This window comes from Aegilops tauschii, chromosome 3, assembly GCF_002575655.3.
Source record: "Aegilops tauschii subsp. strangulata cultivar AL8/78 chromosome 3, Aet v6.0, whole genome shotgun sequence".
Classification (NCBI taxonomy): domain Eukaryota; kingdom Viridiplantae; phylum Streptophyta; class Magnoliopsida; order Poales; family Poaceae; genus Aegilops; species Aegilops tauschii.
This window is the reverse complement of record NC_053037.3, coordinates 145,284,007-145,294,797: the sequence shown is the minus strand read 5'-3', so window position 1 is coordinate 145,294,797 and position 10,791 is coordinate 145,284,007. Positions and strand designations below refer to the sequence as shown.

At 44.9% G+C, this 10,791-nt stretch overlaps 1 protein-coding gene across 1 annotated transcript; it reads right to left on the bottom strand.

Annotated features, from left to right (window-relative positions):
- Positions 1 to 1,496: 1,496 nt before the first annotated feature.
- Positions 1,497 to 7,990, bottom strand: LOC109749355 (protein NLP3). The gene is made up of 5 exons (XM_020308314.4): positions 7,409 to 7,990; positions 5,651 to 6,210; positions 5,497 to 5,544; positions 4,469 to 5,411; positions 1,497 to 2,792 (listed from the first exon to the last, which is right to left on the bottom strand). Exons 1-5 carry the CDS (start codon positions 7,680 to 7,682, stop codon positions 1,816 to 1,818), a joined length of 2,802 nt encoding a protein of 933 aa, XP_020163903.1. The 5' UTR covers positions 7,683 to 7,990; the 3' UTR covers positions 1,497 to 1,815.
- Between the last annotated feature and the right edge of the window lie 2,801 nt (positions 7,991 to 10,791).

Below are 10,791 nucleotides of genomic sequence, written 5' to 3'. Positions count from 1 at the left end.
GCGGGCAAGCTCACCATGTAGGGTACAAGGTTACCACACCTCGCTGCCTGTGAGCAACCAAACATCGTGTATTTGCATTTGCGCGCCTATGTAGGACACCAAACACCATATGCCAAAACCGATCCCCTAATGCAGGCAACATTGACACGGGCAACCAAACGATGTGCAGATGTTGGGTTTTTCCCTGTTTTTTCTCAATCGGGCCCAAGTGAGCAACAAGGCAAATTCACAGCCAGCAACCAAACACACCCCTATACGACTCGTCAAATAGACCATGGATCTCTCTCCTAAGTAGACCAGTCGCCATCCTTTCCCCTAGAGAACATATCTGGTGATACGGCTTGTTAGGTGATACGATGCTCCAGTGAATCCTTGACCATTAGATCTCCTTCAATATGATCCGATGAATGTCGCATGTGTAGCCAGCTCCTCCACTTTGAAATATGTGAAAACCCCCTGGACCATATTCTTAATTGAGCCTGCGACCTTTTTCTACTACTGATCAATTAGCCTCACTTTAGTTGACGGTAGGAAAAAAGTCTCTGTTTCAATGTCCAGACACACATTCAAGCCCAAAAGTTCAACAAAAAAATAACTTTTATTTTCACTAGTTTGTCGATGAATAATAAGATAACTGGTTTGGTATGTTAAATCCATGATTTTCATACTGTATTATTTTACTTTATTTTATTTTGAATTATGATAATCTATAAAAGTACTATTGAAAGATGAACTTATTTATTATTTCCAGTTGGTCATCACAAATTTAATGTCTGTTTAGCTTGTACAATATAAAACTCGGGACTAGCTCCAATAAAGCTATTTGAGTTTTGTAGAGAGCACGCAAAGAAACTTTTGGCATTTATCTTAAAGAGGAAGCAAATTTACTTGAGTGAATCTTGTGGTTAATTAAAATGCACCTATGCTGCTAAATAAAAATGGGCAAATCTGAGGAAATGCAAATAAATTATCTTCTGATTGCTTCAGCCTTGCCCTCAATTAAGAATGTGTTCAGGGTGTTTTTTGAATATTTCATGGTGAAGCAGCTGACCGTCACGTGTGCATGCATCTTGTCCCTTTGAGCATGATCCAACGGCTCATAACACACTGGAGCATTGTATCACCTAGGTAGCCGTATCACCAGATATGTTCTCCTTTTCCCTAAATATGTACTGTAGGTCCTAATCATGCATAACTCGCACTTGTGGCATTAAAGGAAATAAATACTCCGGCTGGAAATTTCTCTTGTTTGTTCTGCAAAATGAGTGATGCAATACAAACAACGGCTCCTGAAATGCTGGATGGACAAGAAGTCTCTGTTAGCAGCTGAATTTTGGGCACCAATAACTCTATCAGAGCAGCAAATAGCTCAGGTTTATGTCGCTGAAAATACGATGAAAATTACACCTATTTTCCTCCGGAATTTATCTTTTTCACAACAGGGGACAATGAACCAAGCAAGCCTCAAAAAGCTCAAACCCAAGAGGAACTGAAAGTGAATAGAAGGAACGAACTTCCAAAACTGTTCAATTTCTGGACAACAAAAGTGCCATATTACAACAACTTCGGTTTTTAACTGTACCCCCAGGACTTCCAGCACCACGTGCTAAATATGTACATCGACAACACGCGCATCTTGCAGCGTTACACATATTCATACAAGAAAAAAATTGGTGCTTCAGTCGAACACAGTAAAGCTGCTAATGCTATCTAGCAACACAACTAGCTTAACAGCATGTAAAAACTGACCTCCTGGAACAACTTGTACATACCCATTATAAAAGAAAGAAAAAGTTAAAAATGTTGATCTGGGTATCAACCGGAGCTTCCACAAGAACTACCAATGTGGGCCGCAACGTCGCTAACCAACAGCCTGATGACATGGGTACCAGAATGCCGGGAGATTTCTATGCATTCTTCCAAGTCCGCATTGCACGCCAACTTCACCCACTCGTGATCATCGTCAAGGTACTTGATATCAAACATGCCAGCATCCATCCTCAGCCTTTTGGCAACCTCATCTTTCAAAGCCATAACGCTGCTAGAACACGGGAAACGGAACCTTACAATGTCTTCCTTAAAGCTCGCCTTTATCGTCACAGTCCCTGAATTTCGCATTGGCCCAAAATTGCTGGGAGGGGCTAACATTGGTTGGCCAATTGCTGAACCAAAGAGATTCTTCAAATCCTTGGAACTACCAGAATCCTCTATGAGCATCCTGGAAAGTGGTAGCTCTGGTTCTTGGAAAGGTTCTTTTGTGAACCCTTCCGGATTCAGTTGTGGTTCTTGTGGTTCCAAGAACATTGAAGCAATAGGCTGGCAAACAAACGTCTGGTTTGCGGGACTTCCCTGACATGAGCCCTCCGAAGTACGTGAATTTATGCTGCCTTCTCCCGATGAGCTTCTCGAGAGAGAAGCTTTGTCTGCTTCAAGTTGAACATTGTTCCCAGTGTCTGCAAATCCTTGCTGGGACATGAGTGCACCAAAGTGGCTACCATTTTCTTGTGACTTCTGTAAAGATGAATCTCTGTCACCATCAACAGCACGATTTGAATGTTCTGCTTTACTTTCACTTGCTTTCTCTTTATTGAAAGAATCTGATGAAGGACCAACAGGAATAGTAGGGAGAGGGCCTGTGATAGATGTCAGGTTAAATGCCGCGTCTGAGCCTTGAACAGACTCAATTACTTGCTTTAACTTCGAGAGAGACCGGTTGACCTTGTTAATTTTTCGGGATGGCCAACGAGAAATCCCATGTTGCCTGCAGATGCGCTTCATGGTTGTGGGGCACACTGTCAAACCGAAAATATAATTAGCTAATGCCAACATCCAACAGTCGAACCCGACAATGTTATTACCATTGCAAGATTAAATGTTCAATGCATCTACTCTCTTTTAGATTCAGAAGAAGCAAACAGGTCAAAGGAAAAAGGATTTTAAAATAAAGGAAGCCAGCTTACAAAATACACAATCATGATTCATGCACAAGCCCAGACTTATTTTCCTTCAGAAGGTTACAACAAGCAAATTAGACCGCTGGTGATATCTGGTGAAGGTGGGCATATTAACAAGATTCATTTAGCTAGGTTGCTTCTGTACATATTTTCATGGCTAACAATAGGAGGTGGGCCATTGTCTTACAGCTGGTCGGCGGCACAAAGGAGATAAGCTCATGTTATCTATCACCATAATAATCAATGACCTTTAGGTTTGTTTCCCTAGTTGCCAGTTATTAAAGGTGTAGTAATCGATCATTAGAGGATAAGAAATGAGAAATAAATCTATTCCTTCCCCGGGGTCATCTCTGTCATCTAAGATCTAATCTCTTCCCTAACCAAGCTGACTCCACCTGGACATCCTCCCGGGGGTGTTTAGCCCGTTGTGTGCCTTGCTACACAACATAAAAGAAAGATAAATTCCTCTTCGTTTCCACTTAAACAAAAGATTGACATATCACCAAGATGACAGTTCTTGTGATGTTCTATGTCTGGTGTCAGATTTTTTATTATTATTTATAGTCTGTGCCTGTGTCTTAATCATGTCAGACAAAACATCCTCAATCTTGACTAAATTGACTTACTTGCGAACTTCAGGGCTTTCCATAAATATCATTGGTGCACTGTGTATATTGTATAGCTACCCACCCATACAAATCCATAGTACACATTTACTAGTGTGAGCTTGCCTACAAAATCTACTAATCTGTGAATAAGACAATGCACTGATTGATCCCTACTCAATATGTATGTGAATGAATGCACCCTGAACAACATAATGTACATGGTTCAAGTTCACCGAAACTGAAGAAAGAAACATAGATCTAATTTCAATCTCAAAAAATAATCAACACTTCATCATCCTTCCTTTCCCAAGTTCTGCTATTCAACACAAAGTGATACGAGTATCAATTAGCTACAAAAAGCATCAGCCTCTAAAAAGAATGACAATATGACATGCTATGCTTCTTGCTTCACATGAAAAACCTATTTGTTGCCAAAAAAAATTGCACCCTACCGTGTCTAAATGCTAAACTGGAGGATCTCTGTCTTCTAATCAATTCCAAAACCCAAAACCCTTTCACTGAGTCTACGTTCTGCAATTTTAGAATTCAACAGGAACAAGCGTCACATCTAGGTGTCATGACAACAAGAAAGATGGAACTAAAACCCCAAATGCTAACTACACTGAGATGATATTTTCTGAATAATAGAATAATAAAAGAAAACATGGATGCAACATATAAGCTCACTGCATGCTGCAACATTTTGTTGCCATTTAAGCCCTACAAGAAACAAACATAAACCAGATTACCAATTGGATAATTCATTTGACATCCATGCTCAAGAGGACTAGATTGTCAAATTGAACACAAGTCAAGTTCAAGTGGGGCGATCTTAGCAATCAGAAAGAGTAAGACACAAAAAGCCAAGGATTTGTTTACTTAAAAGGCTAAATATTAGAAGCGTACCACCGAGGCTTTTTGCTGCATTTTTCAGACTTCCAGAAAAATATTGCTGAAGAACCTCTAAGCTGATTGTTTTTTCAGCTTTCCCCCGTCTCCTTTCAGGGGGTTTGCCATTTTTGTGAAGCAATGAAGAATCAGAAGCCGCGCTACCATTTGGCCTGGAGACAGATACGCCATTGTTCTGAGAGTTATCATCAGCCAACAAATGTCCCTCTGATACTTTACTATTCGCTTTATCGAACTCGTGGGCTCCTCCATGTGTATCACCTTCGGGTGATTCACGAAAACCTTCAGAGTTCTCAAAATGCACATTTGTCTTGAAATCTTCACTTTCAATCATTATGACATTACTAAGTTGAAGAGAAGCTTCGTTGGATTCTCCATTACCAGCTACCTTTAGATTACGGAGACACTGATTGATCAGACCTAATATAGACTCCAACAAGGCATTTTGATCATCTTCCTCTTTACAACTGGGTGGCAGGAAAAACTCTAGCATATAATAATCATCGCCAGTATAAGGACTTTGTAAGCATATAGCAAAGCAGCCAGCCAATCCAAACATACGAGCATAGTGCACAAGGGGGTACTCCAGCTTACAAAACTGACTGATATCTTTTGAAAAACAGGGTCTGTGATAGATAAACGCCTTGCCAGAAACTCCCTGTCCCTTTTGTAGATGATGTTCTACACAGGCATCTCGGAATCCCCACATATGAGCATCAATCACATGAAATGCCACATCACTGGTTGACATGCAGACTTCCCCCATGCAACTTCCATCAAAGCTCAAGCAACTTTTCTTAACACCACCACCATGCGCCAACACACTTCGATATTTGCAAGGAACCCATGTTTGTGCTAATGGAAGCTTGTGCTCTTCACATACAACTGTCAGGATCTCCAGTATCTCCACCAGGGCAGATTGACGGCCTTCATTGCAAATCTGAGTACGCAACAAAGAAACACATAAATCACCCCCCATAGTAAAAACAGCAAAAATTAATTGTTCCTATTGATTGGATGCTAACCTGGACGTTTGGATGCTCCAATATCTCAGTGCTTTTAAGATTTACTGCCTGCATATAGCACAAATAATATTACTAAGAATATAAATGTATAATGTCCAGCAATGTCCCCTGAAAGCTCACGTGACATAAAAGAAACACAATCAAAAGAACTAACCTCAAGAGCTTTGCAGACTTTATCAACCTCATCAGCATAGTTTATCTTCTTCGATGTCATTATAAGCTCGACGACAGCAATACATGATTGAACAGAAGGATCAAAAACAGGCAAGGCAACGGTACCATGAACATTGTAACTGATGGCATGGTTAAGCCGTGGGTACTCAGTGCTGCTATAATACTGCACATTTGGTGTCCACTCAGGCACTTTTTGCTTGTAGACACGTCCAGGTAACCCAAGCTCCCCAGCATTATCTCCGTCTACTGAGAACATGTACATCATGGACACAGCCCTGTACTGAAGCAGCCCAATGCTCTGGTGGTCAAGTACAAAGGGTTGTCCTGATGTAGTAAGCACATAGCGATCGCCACTCTTAACCGGCGCCCAAACCTGGACCAGCAGGTGTTGATCTGTTGACTCCTTGAAGTACCTGAGAGCATGAGTCAGCTTCTCCTTGAACAAGCATGAGCTGTTCGTGCTATCGTCATGCAGAGCTAGGTTAAATTGCCATTTGTTGGTAAGACGTTCAGTCTTCTTAACTGGCGTGTCCGAATTCCCTAGTTAGCAGAATAGAGTGCAGTATTGTAAGGGAAATGCGGCTAGGAACATAAATAAGAAAGGAATGCCAATACTAATTAAATTAGCAATACAATTTTCTATGAATCATCCATTCAGTCTAAACATTGCGCTCATGTAAATATGTGACAAGCGATACCTATTTCACGAACGGAAAATATGTTTCTGAGAGCCATAAAGTTTGCTAACTGCAATGCACCGATGCTTACACTAAAGTGAAACAAAACAACAGTATCACACACACAATCATCAAGCCAAGAGCATTTCCTGAAACACCAACCAATGAAGTGGAGAAGTCCTAGTTTATTTAACACATAAGCAAAGTACATCTCATTGTCTCCCTTGTAAATACTAATAATGTAATGAGACAAAGTAAGGCCTTATCCAACAGCTTCAACTTTGAATACAATCTAGTATGTACTATCAGTGGCGTCATACCCCACCACTACTATATATCTTGTACTAAATGCCGCTTTAGAGGCATCGTACCACCACTAATAAGAGACATCGCAAAAAGCAGTATACAGCACTGGGTAAAGTAAATGACTCAGGCAACAATAGCACAAGAAAATGACACCCTATCTTTTTTATTTTGAACATAAAAATGACACCCTTTCTGTATTCGTATATATAGTAATACAGTAATTGGCGAGTACCCCCATCTCCTAGTGGAATCCAATAAGCTACCAACCAATATTTTCCAATCATTTGCACAAGAAAGCACGCACGCATTACCCCCACGTAGTCGGACTCAGACGGAAAGCCAGGCTTGTTCATTCAGACTAATCGAACACGGCAAGCCTATCACTGCAACAAAGCTAATAAAGCTTTACTACAACATTTTATCCGTCTTGTTGGATTAGCAAGTACAGTAGAAATATTCTATTTCCTCGAGAGATTTATGAGCCGAATCATATGCAACCGAGAAACGTGCCAAAAGGAGCCCCCCAAAAAAGTCAAACACAAAGCTGGGAAACTTCGCGGATCGTACAGAGAAGATAAGGTTAGGGTGCTAACGACTAGAATAACAGAGAGATTCCAGCTGCCCCTCTGTTCCAGCTTTGGAGCAGAAAGATTCCATCGACAAGCCAAAGCAGAGATGGGAACAAAATCCCGTACGATCCAGGAAGCGGTAAACGAAGCAAGGATTGCTTCCAAGTGAAGTATGATAAGGCTTACCGGAGCGTGCTCGCTGGGCCTCCTCTGCGACGGCGGCAGTGTTGTCCGGCGTCGCGGCGGGCGCAGGGCCGACCTCGATCGGCATCATCTGGCGGTCCTCGAAGAGCCAGAGCGGCGAGGGCGGCGTGAGCCACGAGGAGGAGGCGACGGGCAGCGGGTGGAGCGGCGGGGAGGAGGAGACGGAGGAGAAGAAGAGGGACGTGGTGAGCGAGTCGAACGGCCACAGGTCGCCCCCGCCGTCGGCGTGGGAGACCGAGGAAGGGTCGATGTCCATGCTGCACAGCGCTTGGCTTCACCACACCGGGACTCGCGTCAGGCTGCTGGCGCGGTGCGTCGTCGGCGGCGGCGGGTGAGGAGGCGGCGACGAGACGGGGAGAGGAGTAGGGGAGGCAGCGGGAGCTTGGGTGCCATATGTGGGGGAGGGGGGATCAAATGTGGCTGGTGGGAGATGTGGCGGGTAGTGGACCAGAATAATATTAAGATAATGGAGGCGGACAAGTGGGACGGGGATCTGCTGCGGCGTCCCGCTGCCGGCGGGCCCCGCCCCCGCTCGCTTGCTACTGGGTGGAATCGCACACGCATGTCCGGAGGTGGCGATGCTATTCGTTCTATATTTGCTAGGGGGCTCCCGGAATCTACCCAGCACAAGTGGGCGAGGGGGGTGGGGGTGGTCCACTGGTGTCTATGATACTACTTGCAATGTGTTTTTGTCTATGATTTGGAGCTGATTGATGATGTTCACTAAATAAAACTATCGACCATACCGTGTTTTAGTTAGAGAAAAAAGTATTTTCAACAATGTATAGGGGGTAGCTAGTTGGCGGTGAGGGTCGACCATGGAGGAACTCTCCCGCCGTCAGGTCCGACGGTTGTACAAGTGATGTTAGCGACTAAGTTATCGGTGCTCACCATAGCGTGAACCATCCTAGACTCATTGGCACCGCCCGCATCGCCTTTTAACCACGTGCATCTATTCATCTTCCCGCCACTCACAGTATGAGGGACTCTACCAATTGTGACCATTGACGTCTACCACTACCCCCCAACTGTTCGTCTAGATTTGGAGGGCAGTGGATTGACTCTCACACCCGCATGCTGCCTGTCCCAGCCCTAAGTTGGGACAATATAATGTATGGTTTGTATGAGATGTATATATGTTTGTCTCAAAAGAAAAGCATATATGTGTACATGGTGTGTGTTTTAGAAATTGTACATGGTGTTTTACCATTGCATTTTTGTTTGTTTGTAATTATGCAGGTTGTTAGCTGAGGTGATTAGTTGCTATACTAGGACTGTAGTTGAGCATTCTATATGCGTGGACAAACTTATGTATGGGTGGCATATGCCGTGTCGAGTATAAATGATGTTATTATTTCCCGATGTACTGGTTGAATCTTGCAAGCTTTGATGCTGTCAAAGCTCCATTTTTATGGGAGACAACTAAAGAAAATAATGTGCAATACGTGTGCTATATGTATGGTGGTCATAGTTATTAAACAACTCTTGTGATTCTTTCAATGGGAAAAGCAGTGGGTTCCTTATTATCATATAAGTTGATGCATCCAACTAGTTGGTTTGCCGATATTTCTTTAAACCAGTGCCATATGATGAAACTAAAACCATTGACCTGGTTGCATATGAGTGGAGTGTATCTGTGCAATATCTGTCCAAGTGAAGAAAGTATAACGAATCTATTCGGTTGCACAATGTACACAATGCTCGGTAAAATAAGGGAACACATATATTGTTCTTGTAAGGGCTTTGACATTGTGAAAGTAGCATTCTCAGGTAATCAAAGAGCCAGTATTATGTAAGTATAACCGCCACATCTACGACGGTCATACTCATTAGACTAGGCTACCTCTACGGGTAGTTTGCGTACGAGATAAACAAGTAGTTCACGGTGTCCATTCCTTCTGAAAATTAAAAAAACGGAGCCGAGATACAAAATTCATTCGGAGGTACGGTGCGTATGCTTTTCACGAAGACTTTAGGCAAAACCTATGACGTGATACTCCTACCACACATGCTGCGGAATGCTCTGAAGTCCAAACCACCGCAGCGCACATGAAAAAACCGCAGGTACTAGCTAGAGGACGACGTCACTGGGAGCACCCAGATTATAGCAGACCACAGTCGAGCAGCAGTGCATCTCGCATGCATCTCACCTACGCCAGATGCGACCGCCCCCGCGTTCGCGAAACCAAAAAGAGAAAGAGAGCGAAATGCAGAGCTCGCTGGGTCGAGGTGGAAGCAAAATAAAATACGGCGCCCACTGTCTAAAAGAAAAATATATTGCGCCCATTGTGTTGTGTTGTGTGGGTGCACTCCGCCGTGGCCCGTGCCAAATCGCCGGGCCCCGAGGTCGCCAACGTGCCACCCCTCGATCGGCACGTGCGGCGCGTCGGCTCCCGCTGCTCGCCGCTGCTCGGGCGCGCGCGCATCTCGCTCCCGGCCACCGCGTCCTGCGGATCGTGATCGTGATCGTGATGCTGGTCTGCCCCCGCCCTCCGGCGACGCGCTCGCCGCACCGCCGGCCGCGTCGCAGCGCGCCCGACGCGGCGTGGCCCGCCGCCCCCCGGCGCTGCTTGACCAGCGAGCTCGACCGATCGGTCCATCGATCGATCGCCGTGGTTATTCTATTGCCGTACCTGATCGCGACAAAGCGCGAAGTTAAAACCGGGGGTATTATTTTATGCGTCGCACTTGCGAGTTGCGCTGCGCTGTGGATTAAATTTGATCGACGGAGCCAATGGCGCACTGGCGGTGCACATGTGGACAGTGCACCAGGCTCGACCGGGACCACACGGGGTAACTGTTCTTGGTTCATGCCACGCTGGCTTGCATATTCTTGCATCCATATATGGGAGAATCCGAGGTGGTGGTCGGCAGGATGCATGCCATGCCAGGTCGATCGATGTGGTATAACCACTTGATCATCTTTTTAATCGGCCTGTGGGGTACTTAGAGCATCTAAAGCCGGACTTGACAAATTCGGGCCCACGGCGCGTTCGCGGATAGTGACCCGTTAGGTCTCAAATCTGCTCCCTACATCCGGGTCTCTTATATTTCATCCACTACATTCATACAAACCATGCAAAATAAACCTACGTACTACGACAAGCTAGCTACGATTCGTCGTCGGAGATGTTCACGACGTCGGTCCCGGGCGCCGGGTGGACAGGCGCATAGGAGGGCTCCGGCTCCTCCTCCGCACCATCCTCATCCATATACGCGAGCATCTCGTCCACTTCCATGGCTTGCTCCACCTTCACCTCCCGCTCACGACAGCGTTTTGGCTTCGCATCCGAGGGAATTAAGGATGGCTTGCTGCTCCGCCTGCAGATTCACGTCCCCAGCATCGCCCACATCCTCCTCCTCAA

What these genes read in the sequence shown, in the direction of transcription:
- LOC109749355 (XM_020308314.4), bottom strand. Translation starts at nt 7,682, where the DNA reads ATGGACATCGACCCTTCCTCGGTCTCCCACGCCGACGGCGGGGGCGAC. An exon ending in GGCCCAGCGAGCACGCTCCG is followed by an intron (nt 6,211 to 7,408) that starts GTAAGCCTTATC and finishes TCTGCTAACTAG; the next exon opens with GGAATTCGGACACGCCAGTT. An exon ending in AAGTCTGCAAAGCTCTTGAG is followed by an intron (nt 5,545 to 5,650) that starts GTTAGTTCTTTT and finishes TGCTATATGCAG; the next exon opens with GCAGTAAATCTTAAAAGCAC.